This window comes from Physcomitrium patens, chromosome 12, assembly GCF_059467195.1.
Source record: "Physcomitrium patens ecotype Gransden chromosome 12, ASM5946719v1, whole genome shotgun sequence".
Classification (NCBI taxonomy): domain Eukaryota; kingdom Viridiplantae; phylum Streptophyta; class Bryopsida; order Funariales; family Funariaceae; genus Physcomitrium; species Physcomitrium patens.
Window position 1 is genome coordinate 17582228 of NC_143421.1, and position 21146 is coordinate 17603373.

The 21146-nt window shown below is 37.0% G+C and overlaps 3 protein-coding genes across 6 annotated transcripts; 2 read left to right on the forward strand and 1 right to left on the reverse strand.

The window, feature by feature from the left end:
• Positions 1-1760: 1760 nt before the first annotated feature.
• Positions 1761-6228, forward strand: LOC112289822 (VAN3-binding protein). Of its 2 annotated transcripts, none has more exons than XM_024535451.3 (7): positions 1761-2755; positions 3740-3838; positions 3942-4055; positions 4338-4500; positions 4751-4951; positions 5287-5394; positions 5604-6228. In XM_024535451.3, exons 1-7 carry the CDS (start codon positions 2219-2221, stop codon positions 5804-5806), a joined length of 1425 nt encoding a protein of 474 aa, XP_024391219.1. In that variant the 5' UTR covers positions 1761-2218; the 3' UTR covers positions 5807-6228. The 2 variants fall into 2 exon arrangements, with proteins under 2 accessions (XP_024391219.1, XP_024391218.1); XM_024535450.3 differs by having other exon boundaries at positions 1848-2755; positions 4338-4596.
• A 6166-nt stretch (positions 6229-12394) lies between these two features.
• LOC112289823 (uncharacterized) lies at positions 12395-15387 on the reverse strand. 2 transcript variants are annotated; one of them, XM_090255067.1, is made up of 9 exons: positions 15274-15387; positions 14708-14793; positions 14454-14501; positions 14153-14241; positions 13947-14000; positions 13686-13753; positions 13333-13382; positions 12881-12978; positions 12395-12666 (listed from the first exon to the last, which is right to left on the reverse strand). In XM_090255067.1, coding segments are annotated over exons 1-9 (630 nt in total). In that variant the 5' UTR covers positions 15276-15387; the 3' UTR covers positions 12395-12531. The 2 variants fall into 2 exon arrangements, with proteins under 2 accessions (XP_090111193.1, XP_024391220.1); XM_024535452.3 differs by having other exon boundaries at positions 14974-15346.
• Positions 15388-16335: 948 nt separating this feature from the next.
• LOC112289757 (carboxyl-terminal-processing peptidase 3, chloroplastic) lies at positions 16336-20567 on the forward strand. Of its 2 annotated transcripts, none has more exons than XM_090255066.1 (10): positions 16336-16713; positions 16853-16934; positions 17129-17259; positions 17370-17456; positions 18165-18243; positions 18393-18484; positions 18671-18844; positions 19095-19181; positions 19328-19585; positions 20008-20567. In XM_090255066.1, the coding sequence occupies exons 1-10, from the start codon at positions 16393-16395 to the stop codon at positions 20227-20229; spliced, it is 1533 nt and encodes a 510-aa protein (XP_090111192.1). In that variant the 5' UTR covers positions 16336-16392; the 3' UTR covers positions 20230-20567. The 2 variants fall into 2 exon arrangements, with proteins under 2 accessions (XP_090111192.1, XP_024391049.1); XM_024535281.3 differs by having other exon boundaries at positions 18683-18844.
• The last annotated feature ends 579 nt before the right edge of the window (positions 20568-21146 follow it).

The following is a 21146-nucleotide window of genomic DNA, read 5'->3' on the forward strand; positions in this document are numbered from 1 at the left end:
TCTAATTAAAATATAATAATATTAAGCAAGCTTTAATCAAATTTAAAAGAGAATTAAAGAAATTATAAATGAAACAATAAGAAATCTTAAAAGAGTTCAAAAGAAATCAACAATAAACTTTAAAAGAATCTTTAAGAAATTCTAAAAAAATCTTAAAATAATCACAAATATATCTTAAATAAATCTCAACTAAATCCTAATTTAATCATAGTTAAAATCCTAATAGACTTGAATCAAATCCTAGGCAAAATCCTAACTACACTCTAAATCGTAAATCAAGCCCTAGACAAATCCTAAACTCTAAACCAAATCCTAATAAAACCCTAGACAAATCTCAAACTCTAATTAAATCCTAAATTCTAAATCAAATTCTAACCAAACCTTAGATCCTAAATCAAACCCTAAACCAAATCCTAACCAAATTCTAAATCCTAAATAAATCCTAATCAAATCCTAAACTCTAAACCAAATCCTAACAAAATCCTAAACCCTAAATCCTAAATCAAATCATAAACCCTAAATCCTAATCAAGTACTAAATCCTAAACCAAATCCTAACCAAATCTTAATCCTAAACCAAACCCTAACTAAATCCTAAACCCTAAACCAAATCCTGAGGTACTTTAAAACCTTGATATCTTTTGATTAAACTGTTGATCTTAATTAAAATTTTAGTCACCTCTCAATTTCTTAGTTACAAACAAGTACAACAAATTTTAACACAATCGCATTTACCAAATGAAAGAAAAACTCTAAAATCTATTCAGATGTTGGTCAGCCTAACAATAGTGAAATGTTTCAGATTACATCCATGAGATAACTTGTTGTGACGATCAAGTTAAAATATCATTATCACAGCTTACTTCCAATAATGCCTAATACAATGTAATAATGGTACATTACATTTCTACATAACTAACATTTGGCCATTATTAGTGTCAAGCCAGTAGTAGGGTTGCTCTGGGTTTGGTTGTTGGTACCAAAGTCTTCAACGCAGGTTCAAGTCAAATTCCCTACAGGTCATGTGTGACTGTTATGCTCTGTGGCGTTAATGTAATGACTTATTCCAAAGGTCCTCCAACCTCTGACTTGGTACACTCAACCATCTCCAGATCATATTCAACCGGCGGTAGCGCCACATATTTGGGCCAAATGTTATCGTAGCCATGGAATGTATCAATAGATTTAGCACAAATTGTGTACGGGTCCAAGTATGAATTACACAGCCGAACGGTTCACTGTGAGACACGAACAGGAGCAGCTTGAGAGTGCAGTACTCAATGTTTTTCAATCCCCGTTAAGTAATAAAGAACATAGCTGCTCCAGCACCACCAACCGAACCGAATATTCTAGGACCAGCAACCTTACAAAGCAGCTCCTTTGGCCTCAGGATTAGGGTATATACATTACAATGCAATATATGTACTTGGAAGATCGAGGCAGCGAATGCAAAAGATCAGGTTAAGGGCTTATCTTGATAACTATGTTGGTGACGATTAGATATCACTTCATGCACCACTTCAAAAGAAAGTAACAAGTTCTGGCCACGCCACTCTCCTCAAGGTCCGATTCAAGTAACATGCTCCCTCAAAGCACGCGGAGAACAATCATGCGTACAGCCTGACAACTGATACGATATACGGGTTTGCTGCAATATCTATACAATACATACAAACGGTAATACAACCATACGGAAGGGTGGACGAGGAGAGAGTGAAGTTAATGACAGACCGTACTGATAGGGCGTCCGCTCCTGCTCTGGAGTCGGGGGTGGCGGCTTCTGCGGATCTGGAGCGTGTGCACCCATCAAATGTGACTCCATTGCCGCTGACTGTTGTTTGCTTGCTTGCTACATGCTATGACTCACGCAGTTGTAGTGCGCTCTGACTTCTAAGTTTAGCTAGCACTCCCACTTTGCTCTGCTCACTCTTCTCTCCAACGTCTTGTTCCCTCCACCGCCGCCTTGCTTGTCTCCCTTGCTTCCTACAGTTCTCTCCTCTCCTCTCCTTTCCTATGAGATGTCAAGCTCTCTTAGATCTTCGGTATTTTTCAATACTTCTTCCACGGCTAACCCCCACCCCTCTTTTACCCTGCCTTTGTCCTTCATGTCTGCCTCCTTGCAATCTCTTCTTCTGTCTCCTTTTGTTTCCTCTCCACATTGCCTGGGTGTGCGCATGGGATGGGTAGTGCCAGCACCACACCCAATGTGATGACTGCTTATGTTTCCTCCTCCTCTTCTTCCTCTTCTGCCGCTCAGGTTAGTCGCTCCCACCGTCCCTTTCTGGATCGTGTTCTCTCCGAGTCCCCTCCACCTTTTCCACCACATGGACTTCTCATCTCTCTCTTCTTCCCGCAATTACGCCCCCTCCACCATGGTCTCAACCACCAAACGAGATCTTGACAACAAAAATGACCTGTACATCTTGCTCGACCCCGAGAAGTTCCCGACTCCCCATCTTGCCAACATTGAGGAGGATTACCCTATGTTCATGCCACCACTTCGGTCTTTTCCCGCCCCTGAGACCCCCTTGGAGCCTATGGAGTTCCTCTCCAGATCCTGGAGTATCTCGTCTGTGGATGTTGCGCGCTCTTTGCAGCTGAAGTCTCAGCACTCGCATGGCTCCCTTAGAGCTTTAGAGCCGGGTTCGCAGCATACGTCGCTGGAGGATCCCACGTTGTGTGCCCCCTTTACATTCGCCTCGACACTTACTTCTCAGATGGTCATGGATCGACTCATGGCACCGGGCTCTAGCTCGGTAAGCCTGTCTGCCTCCCTTGTAATCTTTTGCTTTCACCAGGTAAAGGGTAGATAATGAGATTTGCAAGTATCCTACCCTATTTTGTTATAATTGCTTTGTCCACGCATTCCCACTTTTGCTACATCCTGCGTTACTGCTGCATTCCAAGAATTTCTTCTCTCACACATAAATCTGGTCTAGGTCTGTACTGTAAACTAGCTGTATAGCCAACTTCAGATTCGCTTATAACATTCTATCTTTTTTAGCCACTGTCGATATGCTGTTGCTCTCTGGACACCGAAACTGGAAGCTACCTCCTCATTCGCGCTCACATTCCTGTCGTTGTTTTATTCACGTCACATCGTGGCAGGATTTTAGTGGTGATTGTACTGTAGATGTCAAGATAGTTAATGGTGATTAGTCTCTGATATCTAGCGGATTTAGTGGCACGGGTCTCTATCTTTTTGTCTACCTTAAGAGCGATGTTAGAGTCTCCATGGTCTCGAGAATTCCGTAGTGTTGAACGTCCCGAATTATGGCTTGGTTTTTTCATTGGATTTAACGTTTCACGTGGTGGCATGATTGCTTTTGTTTTGTTTTGTTTTGTTTTTTGTTTTTTTCTGGTGTCATGTTTTGAATAGCACGGAGTGTAATGTAATTCAAGAGTATTTGATCTGCAGCTGGATTTCATTCTGTTTAACGCTGTCTTGTTACCTACATGGTTCTGCTGTTGGATCGGGTTGATGATGTTCCTCTGTGCATACCATATTTTGTCCTGTATATTTATGTGGACTTCGTTCCGAGTATCTTGAAAGTATTGCTATTGGTGTGGAAGGCGTGTATGCCTCTACCATTTCTGTTCACAGATCCTTCTTGACGTCGTTTAAATATTTTTGATTGGAAGATTAAGTGCCCCACTCAATAACATGTCGTAGCGTATTATAGTCAAAATACCGTACCATATGCGACCACCTTCTTTCATCTCACCTGAACACTTTTCAGGAACCATCACCTTTTGTATCGCGGCGGAACTCTTACAGCAGTGGCTCGCTGGCATTGCTGAGCCCTCCGGTGTCTCCACGAACTGTTGAAGATTACAAGGTATCATTGTATATTTTTTGAATGTGAAGTGGAGCTTCCAGACTCAAATTATTTTAACTATCTTATTAATTAAACAACTCATTCTGAATGTATCGGTGTATAGTTTCGAAGAAGCTTCAGCATGATGAAAGCTCCCCTGTCAGGGAGGTCAATGAGCCGGTGGATAAAAGACCTCAAAACAAAGAAAAAAGAGGCGACCAGGTGTCAGAATGCACAGGTAAGTATTGTTCTCATGCACGTGCTTTCGTGTGTTAAGTTTCACATGTATCGATCTTTTGGGAAGCATCCATTTTAATCGATGTCATTGCAAAAAGTTATAATAATAATAATAATAATAATAATCATAAAATTAATGATATCCTTGTCAAACGTTTCAACAAGAAAGCATAGATCATTACAATGTGCAGAAGTTGGGATGTTTTTATACAACTAAAAATATTTTTGGGATTTAGAATTGCTCGCTAGTTCCAGACATTTAGGTTTGTTGTTATGCACGCAGGTTCATGCTGCTGTTTCCGTTGCTGGAGTGGCAGCTGCCATTGCTGCTGTTACAGCTGCAACTGCTGCTTCAGCTCAAGAGGATTCTTCAAAGACTTCCATGGCAGTTGCTTCTGCTGCTGCATTAGTTGCAGCTCAGTGCGTGGAGGTGGCAGAAAGCATAGGTGCTGACCGCGATCACATGGCTTCTATAGTGAGTTCAGCAGTAAATGTTCGTTCTGCTGGGGATATTTTGACTCTTACTGCCTCTGCTGCAACTTGTAAAGTCCTTCACCCTAATATCCGCATTAAGAGATGGAGTCTTTTTTGGTTTGTTTAGTCAAATACGATGTTTGCTTTGTGTGGTTGTTTTCTGATTCAGGATGTTGGATGTATTGACCGGATCCTTTTTGATGGTGGATGCTGTGTTTGAAGCTTTAAGAGGTGCCGCTACTTTAAGAGCAAGGAGGATGAAAGAAGCTCGAAGCCTGGCTGCTGTGACGCCTTACGAGAGAGCAGCAATTTGCCCTTCCATAACTTTCGGCGGTCAAGATACTGAAAATGAAAGTGAGACAGAGTACAACTGCCATGATGTACTCGCGAGAGGTGCTGAGTTTCTGAAGTGGTCGAAGACTGGTAAGTTTCATTCATTTTTATCAGCCAATGTAGAAGCTAGAACTTAGATATTGAGCGACTTCTTTCAGTTGTATCTTTGGAGTTTCTTCCGAAAATGCTTTTGCCATTGCCGTTTGAACACAATCCTTGCCATCTTTTGGTTTTCATGTGTTTACTTGTTACATGAGAAATTTAGGTTTTCACTAATGTTTTAAATATTCGAGCCTCGTGCTTTGGTACTAGTACATATCACTGAATCTCTCCTGGTGGCCGTATGAATGTTACGTTCACCTTATATTGTACCAAACTTAAAACCTGTGCCCTAATCTTTGGTCCTCATGCTGTTGGCGTTTCAGGTGATTTGCATTGGAGAAATGTTTTTATATACCTTAACAAAGTTGGTCAGGTTACTGTAAGGCTTCAAAGCAAACATATGAGGGGCGCACTCACGAAGAACAAAAAGAGTAAGTTTAGAGCTACACATCTCTTATGTCTTTCATTTCTTTCAGATATTCTGGAATCTCACTTGAGTTTTATTTTTTCTACCTTTAATATCATTGCAAAATCTTCGTACTTCTCGTCTAAGATGTTCACTGTCAGTTTCCATTTCTGTTTGTTTTTATTTACGAACAGGGTTATTGAAGGTGAATTGATTTTTTATGTTTCTTTGAAGGTATTATATTTCAAGTCTTTTCCAATATTCGAGCTTGGCCAGGTAGGAACATTTTGGAGGGCAGCGAAAATCGCCGATACTTTGCTCTCAGGACTTCTAGTGGAGACATGGAATTTGAGTGTCGGAACAAGGAGGAACATCAAGTCTGGACAGAGGGCATATCACGCCTCTTGTACATCTCAAGCCAATGCCGTCGAAGATAATGAAAAAAGGAGTGTTGTCTCTGCTGTAGTCAGGTTGGAACCTGTGCTGTTTCATGTGGCTAGTGTTTATATCTATCTTGCACAAGGTTGGTGCTTATGGTCATTTTCTCCTGGTCTTTTCTCCACCTCTGGATTCTTGGACAATTTGAAGGATAAGCGTTGAGGTTGGCACCAGGGATGTATATAACAGCATTCAAATTGATACATCTCCGAAGGACAATGAGCGAAAAGTTTTGAAGGAAAACGTAGAGAATTTCAGAGCGTTAGTAGGTTTCAGTCATTTTTCACCCCGTATTTGTGACTCGGGAAGCCATTGTAATTCTTGCAGCTGGCATTTCCTTCTGCTGCGGGGATTTTATGGTCATTTGTAACTTAACAAATGCAAGATTTTTTAATTTCATGCAAGTTTGAAGTTCAAAACATTTGCTTCCCTCAGCGGGGTTTGCATAATTTCATGAGAGTAGATAGGGATGCTTTTGCATATCAGGAAGGTAGAGGACTTCAACTGAACTTGCACTTGAATTCCGAGATGTCGGAGTTAAGGGTAAACTTCACAAAAGAGTAACTACAATTTTCGTTCTACTTATCAAGCTCCTAAATCCTGATTACCTAGAGTAATGTTTCCTTGACAGAATTCCAGGTTCACAAATGGGGCAAAAACATCTACCAAGGGGTAGGTTCAGGTTTAGGGTGTACCAAACCGAGATGACCTACTTTCCCATATTAATAGTTGTTGACCTCCGAATTATTGAATCTCCTGTCTTGGGAGAGATTGTAGTGAAATTATGTTTGGATTTTGTCCTTGTTTTTTTGCCTCTAGTTTAGGATAAATGAAATCAAGTTTGGATAATGTTTGACTGGATCAACTAATTTGTATTTTGTTAACACAAACAATTGATTTAATAAAGCGCTGGTCTCAATATAATTTTTTTTTGATAATGCAATGACCGATCTGAAATAAAAAGGTCACTTGAATATGTTGCTATTATTGTAATAGTTCTTATTACAACGAGAGACACGCCCCTCGGTAAACACATGCAAAAGCTCAATATTCACATTCTGAGGGATTAAAGCAAGGTGCTTCTATGCACAATTGCTTAACTTTTTGCAAACCTAGGCAAAATACAGTGAGTTCTATTTGCAATTAACGTGACACATTAAATATTTCTATTTTTGGATAATTCTTCCAAAACAATAATATCAAATCTAATCTTAATGCAATATCTTTCTTACTAAATTGTAATATTGTAACATCTTTTCAGTGATGTTTGTTTTTTGTTTTGTTTTGTTTTGATTTGTTTTTGTTTTTGTTTTGTTTTTCCTCTTTTTTTGTTGGTTTTTTAATCTTTCATTTGTCCATTTCTTTAAATTTTCTCAATACTTTTACAATTTTTTTCAAAACCTATTTAGTTTTTAATACTTTGTTTCACTAAGTACCACTCTCAACTTGACTAGTTGAATCAATTTACTTATGAATTCAATTCATGATTACATAATAAAGTCAAAATTACAACAAAAAAATAAAAAATAAAATTCTATCAACTAGTTAAAATTTGGGTTCATTAATTTCATTTGGATTGTTGCACTTTAGAAGTAGATATGAAGATAAATCTTAAGCCTCAACATCCTTCTAGAACACTTTTTACACCACTTCTGAACATTAGTGAAGCTTAAACCATTGATTGCATAATTAAATTATCTTTATAGTAGATTCTATTTTTCTAACTTATTTTATTTTATTTTTTTTATAATTCAATATAGTTTTTTATAGTAATTATAAATTACTTATTTTTGGTATAATTATAAAAATAAAAGAATTATCTTTATAAAATCATATTTTTATTTTTATCTCTTATTAATAATTAGATGAATATTTAGTAGATAGAATGTTCCTAATTTTGAATGTGCATTTCTCTTGTCATTCTTCATTTCATTATTCTTCTTAAAATATGATTTAGTAGAACTTTTTAATCATATAACTAATTTTTAGCAATTGTTAAGTAAGAGAACCTTAAAACTATTATTAATTTGACTTTAAAGTTCAATCACAATGGTTGTGAAGATGCTACCTTCAAATATCTTTATAGATGCTTGCCACACCAATTACATCAATTATTAGTCAAAGTTTAGATCCACAATATATCACAAATTCTTACAATATTTTTTGTTGCAATTATCATATTTTTAGAAATTAGCTATGTAATAACACTTTCCATTGTCTCAATATCTATTGTCAATAGTACTAATTGTCTTTAATTAATAATAACTTTGATCTCATCAATAACAAAACCTATCTTACTAACAATATGTCAAACCAACATTACATTTATTGGACACATTCTCGAGATTTCAACATTGATTTTCACAAGCAACTTTGTGCTAAGCTTTTGGTTGTTGTTATTTTTGTTTTGTTTTGTTTTGTTTTGTTTTTTTTGCATCTATTTCAAGTTAATTTCTAAATTATTATTATTTTTTTTATCATTTAACATCATAAAATTAAGCACCAATACAAGGTTTTCAATGAAAAAAAATCAATACTTATTAATAAAAAATAAACACCACAAACTATGGTGCTTAAAAATTATAAAAATAAAATATGGCATGGTAAAAATGTTTCTCTGAGTATAATAGTAAAAATTGTAATAAAAGATCCTTTAAACCTCTTAGAAGTTAGTAAATATATATATTTTTATATATCCAAATATTTCATCAATTGCTTATCTACTTTGTAATAAAATTTTGTCTTTGTTAAATCACAATACTTTAAGGTTTTTATTCTTATTTTTTATGTGATGCTTCTAGACACCTTATCTTTTTAGTATGGCTTTTCTTACAAACTACCAACTTTTAAAAATATTCGTGGTGGCTTAAAAATCCAAATTCTAAACCACCAAAAATAAAATTTACATATCATCTATATAAACTTACAAAGTTTTCTACAAAAAAAACGACTTCTTTTTTAGAATGGTTTTGTGTTTTTTCTTATAAAAATTAAATTACTCATATTTAGAAAAAAAACTAACATAAGGAATAAAACAAAAAATAATAGAGAATTTTTTTTCTTAAATTTCAATAAAACAACTATATTTGTTGTAATTATTTCTTTTCTAATTCTAATCCAAATTAATATCCTAATAGATTATTTGATTTATACCTTAGAAATATCAAATTGATATTATAAAATCCTCTAATAGATGCCTTAAAATATCTAATTTAATTCTTTAAAATGTCTCAATTAATGTTACAAAAGCTCTAATTTAATATAGTAGATTTTTAAAATTTATTCTTTAAAAATTCTTATTTGATACCTCAAAAATGTTTTTTTATAATTATTTTTAGTTAATTAATTTTAATCCCTTTTCATACTATTCTTTTATAAATTAATCTATTTTAATTCTTTGCTTATATTATTTATCTATTAAATAATAATAATTTTTTATTAATTTTTATTACATATAATATTATTATAATATTCATATATTTACTTTTAAATAGTAAAACTTATTATTTTTAACTAAATATTTATTTTTTTGATTTCTTATATAACAAAATATTTATATTATAATATTAATTTCTTCCAAACTTGTACATTCTTTGGTATGCATTATAATTTTGAACTTCTTCATCCTTAATGTCTAAATCAAGGTAATTATTCAAGTCTTCTTTTGCTTCTTATCAAACTATTAAGATTAAGAAGGATGAAATTCTTCAAAAGATAGTTATCAATCTCATTGTTTAAATATTTTTATAAGTTTTTTTACTACCAAAATCTTTAATTGAATACTATTCAACTCTTAAAGTAAATAAGTTGTGCTTTTATGCACACTTACTATGATATATGACCCAAATCATAATTTTTCAAACTTTTGCAATATCTATGTTAATGTTCTAAATTATTATCATACATCAACGTCAAATCTACTTTTTAAATCAATATTGGCATTGATGGTTAACTTCTATCAAATTTTATTTATTTATTTATTTATTTATTTATTTTGTTTGTTATTGTAACCTTATAATTTTTAATCTTTCAAAATCATCTTATTGGATTTTTGATACTATATCAAATTCTTTCATACAAAGATTTTTTTTAATATATATATATATATATATATATATATATATATATTTAAATTAAAAATAATATAGCATAAAGAGTTTCATCTAAAGACATCAATGGTTTTTATGTCAACATGAATTCTATTGACTTATATCATATTACTATGCTTTAGGTTATTTTATAAGTCCTTAATGCAAAAAAAAAGTTAACTTAATATTTACTTAAAATATTTTTATGTAAAAGAATGGGCTATAAAGTATGTATGTGATAAGGCAAGTCAAACAAGAATAAATTTTTTATATATATGGCTCAAGCTACATACACACCTCAAATTATTGTATATATAATCAAAAAAATAAAGACCTCTAATTTGTTACTTATTATTGTGTCAAGCTCAACACCAACAATTACAAGGTCAATGGAGCAACCTCCTTATTAGCAATTGGGATTTGATCAAGAGACAACATCAATGTAGGGGTTTCTTGGATAGAATATTCAAAAGAAAAATATTGATTTGAACTTTGTCTTGCTGCAAGTGCTAGTTTTGCTATTACTTATTTAAACTATAACTACAAGTAAAATCACCATCAAACATACCACAATTGTCAACTAGAATAAAAAAATCAATTGTAGGAATTTGTAGCAATTCATTGTAGCTGTCAACTAGGATAAAAAAAATTGATTGTAGGAATTTGTAGTAGCTCATTAATTCCTACCATTACTTTTAGCCTCTTGATTTTTACAAAAAGATCCTTACAAAGACAACATGCATGTTACACACAAGACAACCTAGATACAAGGTGAATACATAGATTGATATCATCACTATTTTTTTCATATAAAAATGCTAATTGGCCTCAAACTATGCAAGAATCAAAAGTTGATTGTTAATCCATGTCTCAATTGCAAAGAAGTTTGGTATCAATACATGCCAATAAATTCATCCTTCAACCTAGTACCATCAATTCAAATAGTTGGTTGGACTCTTCTATCTCAAAGACTAGCCTTACATGATATAACAGATGTTACCCTTCTTCAAATAACTTGATAAATTAAATTCCAAACCAACAAATAGTAAGGCCATTAGATTATGAACTATTGTTCATCAAATTGACCAACTAAGTATTCGATCAAAAAGTAACAATTAAATGGAAAGATGGACATGGAAAATAGAGTCAATTTGAGAATATGATGGAATGTGAGACATATTCATAATGTGCATGCATCTGGGTGATGTCTCCAAACTATTGACTTATACATTGGAGAGAAAAAGGCTTGCAGAATGCATGTCGCTTCAATAATGTTACAATGCCTACTTTGTTGGTGTTATACTAAGCTAGTTGTGGTAATCTATTGATATTGGTTGCCAATACTAAAATCACCAATACAACCATCCAATGTACATGTATCTCAAATAAAGTCTTCATTGAAAGTTGATCACTATTGCAAACATCTACCACTAAGTAGTCTCCTATTATAACATATCTATTATCTTATAAGTATAGTAAAAAACTCAACTTTACTAATATATTAGTGTCATGTAATAAAGTATGATGCTTTCAATAACCATAGCAAACAAGTTTGCAATAATAAGTATTAAGAAAAATTAGTTATAATTAGTGTGCACAAGCATCCATATTTCTACTATAGCTGTGAATTTAGTTTTTGTTATACCTTACAATTTATCATATTTGTCACCATTGCAAGATATTTTTTCTTACTAGATAGATGTATAAACTTATAGGCATCTACAATTTGGATAGGCAACATCAACACCAGAACTCGCCTAAGGACAAAATTCAAATCATTTTTTTCTTTTTCTTTTCCAAGGCTCTATCTTTAAAAATCCCCATAAGGATGGTACTCCTTGATCTTGCCCCTTAATTGGCCAGTAGAACAATCTCTTTCTTTGACCCTATAGTTGTCTAATTCTATACAACAACTAGAGCCAATTTGAAGTTTTTTCATTGGGTGTTAATATAGCAATTTGGAATGTATACATATCTATTCAATGTACATGTAATATATATATATATATATATATATATATAAAGTTATTTATTTTTTATTAATAAATAATTAATTATTATAAATAATTGCATATATTTTAGATTTATGGTACATTTTCTTCTTTAATTTAGGTATTTGATTTATTCATTAAATGAAAATATTTGATTTGTAGATATTTGATTTACTTCCTTAATTGTAAGTATTTGATTTGTAGATAAGTAATCTTGGTTTGCCCAAACAAGCTTTTTGTTTGTAACCTTAAAATATTTAGTGAAAAATAGCTTAAAAATATTGCATTTTAAGATATCCATAATGCAATCTTGAATCAACATGTATTGAAATATCATCCAAGACTGCTACCTGCATATCTGAGCTGATTTCTACATAAGAACCAGATTTTAGTGCTTAGAGTTTAATAATGAGCAGTAAACAAGCATGTTCTTTTCCTTGAACCACAATCCGGATTTCAAGGTCTAAGTAGGGTTTGCAAAAGAAATCCAAAAGCTCAAGGACAGACATTCACAAGCAACAGATTCATGGTTAGGATCAATACAATTGAACTCCAACTCCACCTCTTCATTTTTTTTTTTTTTTTTTTTTTTTTTTTTTTGAGAAAAACAGATAAAAGAACAACATGCAGGAAAATCCAGCACATCTAGTCGATTCGCTTAGATATAGCAGTTTGGTGCCTGTTACTGCCGCTCCCTCTCTTTGTCAGTTTGGATCTACGCTGCCGGAACATGTGGAGGTACAGCAGCAACCATAGGAAAGGATACATGATCATAACCCACTGAAGCATCGATACATGCAGAGAGGACATAGGCTCGTGCCATTAGAAATGTCCACAGCAGTGGTCAACAAAGTCATATTAAAGGTTAAAACTAAGCTCCAGTTTCAATAAATGCAACATTACTGTTTTGGGAAACCCAACGCTTCGTGGCTCATGACTTAGACTGTAGCGTTAACCAATAAGAAGTATTGAAAAGAAAAGAAAGAGAACTTACCACAACAAAGAAGTGATAATCAAAGGGAAGCCACTTGAAGCTGCTTGCATAGAGGTTCCGATCCTTGATGAAATCCAATGATAAATACATCGCTAGCACTGCATAACTTACACTTGGTCACTAACTTTAATTCCTCACTCTAAACCTGATCCCAATTCCACAACTCAACATGCTATCCAACACAAGCTTATGGTTTTAGTTCACTCCAAACAATTGACTAAAGAGATAAGGCACTATACGCTCCTTATAAATTTCTTAACATTTTGAAAATTAGATGCACAAAAACGTGTTCCAGAGAACCTGCGGATGGAAGATTCAAGTGTTTTAAACAATGGACATTGAGAGGCTCTCCATTTTGAAGCTGAACAAGAGATAAGACACCCTGTGAAATGGGAGACTACACACAGTAAAAGCACAATGTAAACTGTTTACGGTACCAACATATCACTCACTTTCTCCATAAAGCGCCCCAATTGGATAAAGAACGATGAATGCTGTGTACCTGCAAAGACTCATCAAGAGTTTATCGGTTATCCTCAATATCCAAAGCAGAAATTCATGAAACAATCAGAAGCTGAAATGAGATGTAATAACTAAAGGTGAATCCCAAATTCACCACCACTTGTCTTAAAGAGGAAAAGTTCATGAACAAAACGATAATACTCATCTAGGTTGATGTTTTAGCAAACTATTCGTTGAGAAACAAAAATATTCCGTAAGATTTAAACAGCATAAAAAATAATATAATTCAAACTGAAAATTTGGAAATTTAGCTTAGTGAAACAGAAATACTCGAGCCACGCACCTTAGCCAGGTCAACCAGTGAGGACAAAGACCCAGGAGGCCAAGTGTATAATGTGGGTATCGTATGACCTATTAAATCAAAGGGAACAATTTGAGAGACGACACAGCATGGATGACAAGAAAACGTTATCGCGGGTTGCAGCTAAAGCCGTAAGACCCTAATGGGATGACATGAAGACAATGAAGCGTACGCATAGAGAAAGCATCCATATCAAGCGGTATCAAATAAGAAAAAATAATAATGATTGGTTAGAATGAAAACCTCGGCTGCGGACCATGCTAAGAAGGTGATCATAATAGGGGGCTGCTCTTGCACCTGCACGAATAAACAGGTTGTTTTGTGAGCTGCCACCACCAACTACTCTGTCACTTAGAATAAATATGAAAAACTGACATCAATAAACCACTTCTCACAACAGGAAGTACAGCATTGATGTGAGATGAGCTCAACGTCCACCAAAGCTTTACCTCAGGTATCTTGGCAACGATTGCGAAAAGGACATGACTCCGCCCCAACCATTGCATAAATGCAAAGAGGATGCCCGTAGGCACCAAACCTTGAAATCAAAAGCACTGAGTACGTCTCAATTAACAAAACCAGTAAAATGACAGGACCGTCTCATCAGCTTCTCTTGACGTTCCGATGCAGGGTAATGGTTTACGGAAGTTGGCTTCCTCCTCGAATTCGTGATTTTCCGGGAACATGCATAGATTTACTTACACTGCTACATAAATTCGATGTTTACATGCAGGAAAGGAATGTGCATACCTAGAGCAGAGTGTAAGATTTCTAGGAAGGCCGCCAACTGGAGAAAACCTGGCCAAATTCATCACTGACAGACTCAGTAAAAAAAAAAAAAATCAACTCAACATGATCAGCCGAACCAACAACCGGAAGGAAGGAAAGAATTAGCTCGTTTTCCGACTGAAGGTGAGCACACACGAGTTTGTGAACCACTCACTGTAGAGCAAGAGGTGTGAGGAAGTAATGCAAAGTAGAGACCCTAGTTGGAAATTCCTTACATACGACGTTGCCGGCCGCTGAGAATCCTCCCCGCAACGACTTAGTCTCGACGATATCATTAACCAGGCGTAGAAGCACGAGTGCCCTGCGCAGACCAACCAAATTCAAGGACATAAGATATCAGTGTATTGTGTATATATCTGAACAAGGATGGTTAAGAACAATTTCGATTGGCAACTGCACTAAACGCAGTATTTAACAAGTAAACGATCATGTATTAATGTTGTAAAAGAAGCACTGCAGGTGAGAGACAACAAAAGCAAACCAGCCAAGCGATTGAAGCGAATTGTAGCAGGTAAGATAGGCGTTGCGTGCGACGGAGGCGGTGGCCATTGCGACAGGAAAGTGGAAGGCCAGGGAGCGAGAAGAGATTGAGAAGAGGGGTGGAGTTACTGAAGTCGATAATTCAAGAACTAAATCCAAACAACAAGAACCAGGGGGTGGAAAGCAAGGAAGAAAGACAGAAAACGTTGCAGCGGTAATTCCCAACGCCAAATCTTAGCGGCATGCGTGCAAACCTCCTCTAGAAGATTGATCGGACACAACCACACTAAATCAGAAATACATTGAGCTCAACTGCTGTATGTCCAACTTCTCGTCTTATCCCCAGAGTCACGTGGTAGAACATTCACAGAGGGGGCGAGAGATCCACCCCAGCCTCGACAACAGAGGAAGCCGATTTTCTGAACCCTTCATCTCTGACAGGCCAGAACTACTTTTTAACTGGGCAGACTTTGAAAATATTAGTGTGCTGGACTGGCAGTGAACGAATGTCAAAATGCGGCTCAGGGCTCAGGGGAGGAGGGTAGGGTGGTTCTGTAGGTGTTGTCCAGGTGAGAGAGCCCAGGGTAAATACATGAGCAAAAACACATTTGCATAATTCATGTCAGTAAAAGTACATTCGTTGATGCAGGATCCCAAGACACATGTATTTATCATCAATCACCCAATCTTCTGCATTTAGTCCCTCCACTGCTTCAGATAGATGAAAAACAAAGTTTATTTAAATAAAGAAATCCTTTGCCTTTCCCACCCGCTACCCCAGGGCATCGGACGGGCAGCGGGCTAGGCAGGGATCGAAAGGACTGCACATGACGGTCGATGCAAGGATCTGTGGCGGTCGTCAATCAGAATCCAACAACATCTTGCGAGCCCAGGAGTCACGCAAATACTTTTGGAGGATGCAAGTGGGGAAGAAGGTTGGTTTCCTCACCACTCACAAAGCAGATCCAACCCTACCACGGCACTAGCATTGCCTACACATTCTGGGGCCAGTAAACAACGAGCCGCTTTTCTTCGCGAATCAGAAGGGAAGGCCCTCTCATCACGCTCCCGCATTTATCTCTCTGTCTCGCAAGGTACCTTTCTTTTTAAGTGAATCTTACAAATCAACAACAGCGTTGTCTTTGTCGTCTCCCCGCTCCTAACTCCGCTGTTTCTACTTCTTCTTGCTCACACGCTTCCTCGCACGCTCACCACTTGCATCCCATTGCGTGTTCTGCTTCTCGTCGTAGTCATGGCATCGCCCCTGCGATCCTCATCGTGATGATTCTCTGCCTCCATCCTCGGATCCCTGTCTGCATTTATATATCTTCGCAATTTCTCTCTGCACCCTGCTCTCCCTCATTTTCTCACTTCCATCCATTCCCTCCTCGTTTTCTTCCGGGTGTGTTCTCCTAGTCCAATGGGAGTCCTTGTGGCAGCTGGTTCTCTCCGCTGCATCCCCGCTCTTCTCCGATCCCGCCACTCTTCCATCGTAGGCCTTGCCCTCCCTTCCGTGTCCCTGCCATACAGGCACGCACCCTCATGGCCGGCCCCTCTTGTTACCATGGCCAAGTCCAATTGGGCTCACCATGCTTACCACCACGTCCAATGCACTATTGACAAAACACCCGCAGTGATGCTGGCATCTGGCGCAGCTGCTCTTGTCTTGATTCACTCCTCGTCTGCGTCTGCAGTGTCAGAGACCTTCACGATCACTTTTCCAGGATCACAAATTGGAGAGGTGCCAAACCAGCGCTTTGGTTTTGTGTTTTGTTTTGTTTTGTTTTTTGAAGTTCGGTTTCTAACTTTCGTCTTGCTTTTGTAGAGAGGTTAAAACTCTGTATTTATTCTTTGTGATCTCAAGTACGGGTGTGCCTCAGGTGAATGCGGTCCAGAAGACCTTGGTTGAGGCCTGGGGAATTGTGCGGGAAACATATGTGGATCCTACTTTTAACGATCAAGGTAAGTTTCCTGTGTGTGGAGAGTTTCTGTAGGTTCTTTTTCTACTTCTTCTCATCTACGAGGTCTGGATCACGTATGCCTCAAAAGCGGAAGCCTCTGATCTCTCAACAGTTTTGTGGCTGGGTTGATGTTTGTCGAGGGCTGAGGATTATGTTTATTATGTGAGTACTTCTGCTCATTCCTATCCTGGGCAGATTGGGATCTCAAGCTGCAAGAGGCGTTAGGGGAGACGCTCAGTGCAAAGACCTCAGAAGCTGCATACGCTAAAATTCGAAGTATGCTTGCCACTTTGGGGGACCCTTTCACTAGAATAGTCAACCCTCAGGTACAGTGGAGCTTGTACTTCTTTGTAATAACACAGCTGTGATTCCGGTTGAGTTTTTCTTGGATTGAGATCAGAACGCAAGGATTTGAAATTAGAGGGACTTTGTGCAGGAATATGCTAGTTTTCGTATCAACAACGACGGTGCACTGGAGGGTGTAGGCCTGCTCATTGGGTCTGACCGAGATTCTGGCCGACTGGTTAGTGATCCTCTTTGCTAATAATTGTAGGCTCTTATGTAGTTTTCACTCATGCTCGTCCATGAAACGTCCACATGTTCGAAGTCTGCCATGAAGAAGAATCCTCTATGTCTTAAACCTGGAAACTTAAAGACTCGCCAACTTTAACATACTGTGCCAGATCGTCAAGCTACTTCTTGTACTGTATGATTCTAATCAGTCTTGAATCTTGGACTGGGATAGATCATTTTTTGTGTTGTGAGTACCCAACCTTTATTTTCTACGTGATAACTTCGTTTTCTGTAGAACATGCTTGTCCTTGGTAATCAAGTATCTCGGCATTGCACACTGCCGGCTTGGCAGGCATGTGGGTCAAGGGGACTACATTGTCAAACACAGGAATCTGTACCCAATTTCGGTTATCTGGCTGACAAAATAACTTTTTAAGAGAATGTTGTGCTCTTGGAGTTGATGTAGTTAATTTTGTACATGCTATTTACTTTGTTCTGCATACTCCTGGGTAGATGTTAGTAGCACCTTCTGTAGTGTACTCGTCATTGTTACTATATGTACTTTTCAATATACAAAGTTAATATGCTATGAAATTTCAACATTACTTACAGACTCCTCACAAATTTAGTTTTGCTATCTCATCATTGATTCTTCTCATTCCTCCTTGAACTTTCACCACGTGATACTGTAAGTGACAACGAAACGCATGATTTGCAGGTTGTGTTGTCTCCTATTGAGGGTGGTCCTGCTCAGCGAGCTGGGATTGTCACTGGCGATGAATTAGTTCAAATCGATGGTAAGGCTGTTCATGATTAGTGAACTGAGTGTACCACATTCTTGTTTTCAAACCCTCTTCTTTCTTTCCAAGTATCTTTTGTGCGCATGCAACTGCCTAATTTGTACAGATAATTCTGGAAACTTTGAAAGACTTGTGCTGTATTGCAGATGTAAAACTTGTAGGTATGAACAATGAGGAAGTGGCTACAAGGCTGCGGGGCCGTGCCGGTACATTAGTTACTTTGAAAGTGCGCAGAGCTGTAAGTATGTAGCACCAATTTTTCTTTTTAAGAACTCAAAACCTGAAACTATCTTTTGATTATTCCATTTTGTAAATGGTTTGGTGTTAATTTACGGTGGTTAAGAATTGCTAATGGAGATCAGCGGATTCATGAAAGTTTAACAAGCCTGCAGCATGGAGAGGAAAGCCTGAGTTCAGTGGGAAGTATTTTTGGCAGGGAAATGGGTCAGCTATATCGACTGCTTCGGAGATAACTCAGTTTACGCTGAAGCGCGAAACAATACTGCTGTCCCCTGTATACTCCGCGGTGATTCATCATGTTGCGCTTAACGGTCAGGAGATGAAGACAGGTTACGTTCGTCTATCTTCCTTTTCGCAGGTTTGTATTGGAATGTCTCACACAGTCTCACCCTCACCTTAATCCTATCTGCAGAGCGGTGAGGATTTCGCAATTTCTTTAAGCTTTGAGAAGGATGGTACTAGAGAGCTGTTCTGAAGTAGGTGGACGTGCATTTCATGTCGAAAAGGATATATGTTTGCTGACTGGATTTTTCTAATGGGCCATAACTGACACTGGCCATGTATTTGAGGTCTGGCGATTGATGACTGATTTCATTTTGGGGTTTCAGAATGCTGCAGTTGACATGGAAAAAGCGGTCTCGGAATTGGAGGAGTCCGGAGTAGATTCGTACATCCTTGACTTACGTAACAATCCTGTATGTGTACGATTTTTCTTTGCATCTCTAGATTGCCTAGTAGAGGAATGAAGCGGAACCTGCGTCCTGACATACATGTTGAATTACGCGTTGTTCTCGCTTACAAGAAACATATCGATTCTTCAATAATGGTGGTGGATGTGCAGGGTGGATTAGTGAAAGCAGGCCTTGATGTTGCTCAGATGTGGCTAGATGGAAACGAGACTCTGGTGAATACCATAGACCGGAACGGATTCACACAGCCCATTAATTTAGTGAATGGTCATGCACTTACTCATGATCCCTTGGTAGTTTTGGTCAACGAAGGGAGTGCAAGTGCAAGTGAGATACTAGCAGGAGCATTACATGACAATGGGCGTGCAGTGCTTGTTGGAACAAATACTTTTGGAAAGGGGAAAATACAGGTGAGTTTCTTTTTCTCATTCAGCTGAATCAAAAGTTGACATGTATCTCGAATAGTGAACGAGTCCAGCTTGAACTTGCTGTTGATTATTTGTGCGGGCTCTTTAATTACATGTGCTCCATCTACAGATACATAAACAAACATAAACAAACATGTTTTCTTTTAGATTCGGATTATGCAGCTGGCCAGAATATTAGGATCGAGCACTGATTCCTGGATAACACTTTCTTAATTCGCCTAGTGAGGGAAGTGATCATTGATCTGTCCTGTGAAAGTTGAATTTCAATTTAATCTATGTTTTCTGTGTGAGATTTAGATGATCCAAATTCTTATAGATCTGTACACATAGCAGATAGTTTAAGATTCACTACGTCAAATATTTCTTGAATGATGTTTCTAATGCTGCCGACGTAATTGATGCAGAGTGTTACAGAATTACAAGATGGATCAGCACTATTTGTTACAGTGGCCAAATATTTGTCACCTGCACTTCACCAAATTGATCACATTGGTATTGCCCCAGATGTGAAGTGCTTGCCGGATGAAGTTTTACCAATTTCATCATCGGGGGTTGGGACGTCTGTAGACCCCCTGGACAGTGACTCGTGTATTTTAACGGCAGAACACCAATTAGATCTCCATTGAGATTCCATTTATTTGCTGACGTCACACCAACACTGTAAAGGTATACGAAGGAGCTCATGACAATGTCCAATACTCAGCAGATTCTTTTTTCACAATGGTGAGAAGATTATTTTGTCATGCAATTGATCAGATTGCTTTCTGGTAGAATCATGCAATAATGCATTTGTACATAGTCATTCATTTATTTTAGTGGAATTGAATCAATACCTTTCATCTAGTGTGTCCACTCAGATTTACTACTTTTCATTACTTATTACCAGACCTTGATGCAATGCTCATTCCAGCCTCACATGGCTTGTAATCTAGATAATTCAAATCAAATATACATTGCACGTTCACTGCTGGCTTCACACAGTGTTGTGTTGGAAGTCTAATTTTAACTAAAGTGACAGTGAATGGTGTACATGTATTGTTCACACCTTGACTTGTGGACATAGATGTAGGTCTTTTTACCAAAGAATAGACCGGGAAAATAATATATAATAAAAGGAAAAATCAGCTTAAATTGTTTGTTCTGAACAAAACTTGAATGTTCAACAATACTATCACAATGGCTGACAAAATAGTTTCATTTTGTATTCACGGTAGTCATGTGATATAGAATTCATGTTGTTTTCACATCCACCTTTGATTTCCATGTGCTACGACTTTTTGTGCCTTTCAAAATCAGAACTAATTCTCATGTAGTTGTTTTCCTGGATTTCTTTGTATATTGTTGGATTTTTGTTTTCTGTACCACAAGTTACAAAAAAGTTTTGTTTCATGGAAGGAAGGAATAACATCCTGTAATAGTAATAGGTGTTTACACTTATTAATAGTTGGATTTTTCTTGTCATCCAAAATTTCATGCATGAAGAATTTGAATGTGCCACACTTAAAAACCATGGTTCATTTACTTGTGCCGAACATTGACTCAG

What these genes read in the sequence shown, in the direction of transcription:
- LOC112289757 (XM_090255066.1), top strand. Translation starts at nt 16,393, where the DNA reads ATGGGAGTCCTTGTGGCAGCTGGTTCTCTCCGCTGCATCCCCGCTCTT. An exon ending in CAGGATCACAAATTGGAGAG is followed by an intron (nt 16,714 to 16,852) that starts GTGCCAAACCAG and finishes GGTGTGCCTCAG; the next exon opens with GTGAATGCGGTCCAGAAGAC. An exon ending in GTCTATCTTCCTTTTCGCAG is followed by an intron (nt 18,845 to 19,094) that starts GTTTGTATTGGA and finishes TTGGGGTTTCAG; the next exon opens with AATGCTGCAGTTGACATGGA.
- LOC112289823 (XM_024535452.3), bottom strand. Translation starts at nt 15,041, where the DNA reads ATGGCCACCGCCTCCGTCGCACGCAACGCCTATCTTACCTGCTACAAT. An exon ending in TAGCATGGTCCGCAGCCGAG is followed by an intron (nt 13,754 to 13,946) that starts GTTTTCATTCTA and finishes TTGATTTAATAG; the next exon opens with GTCATACGATACCCACATTA. An exon ending in ATTATCACTTCTTTGTTGTG is followed by an intron (nt 12,667 to 12,880) that starts GTAAGTTCTCTT and finishes TCGATGCTTCAG; the next exon opens with TGGGTTATGATCATGTATCC.
- LOC112289822 (XM_024535450.3), top strand. Translation starts at nt 2,219, where the DNA reads ATGTTTCCTCCTCCTCTTCTTCCTCTTCTGCCGCTCAGGTTAGTCGCT. An exon ending in TGGCACCGGGCTCTAGCTCG is followed by an intron (nt 2,756 to 3,739) that starts GTAAGCCTGTCT and finishes AACACTTTTCAG; the next exon opens with GAACCATCACCTTTTGTATC. An exon ending in GAACTGTTGAAGATTACAAG is followed by an intron (nt 3,839 to 3,941) that starts GTATCATTGTAT and finishes ATCGGTGTATAG; the next exon opens with TTTCGAAGAAGCTTCAGCAT.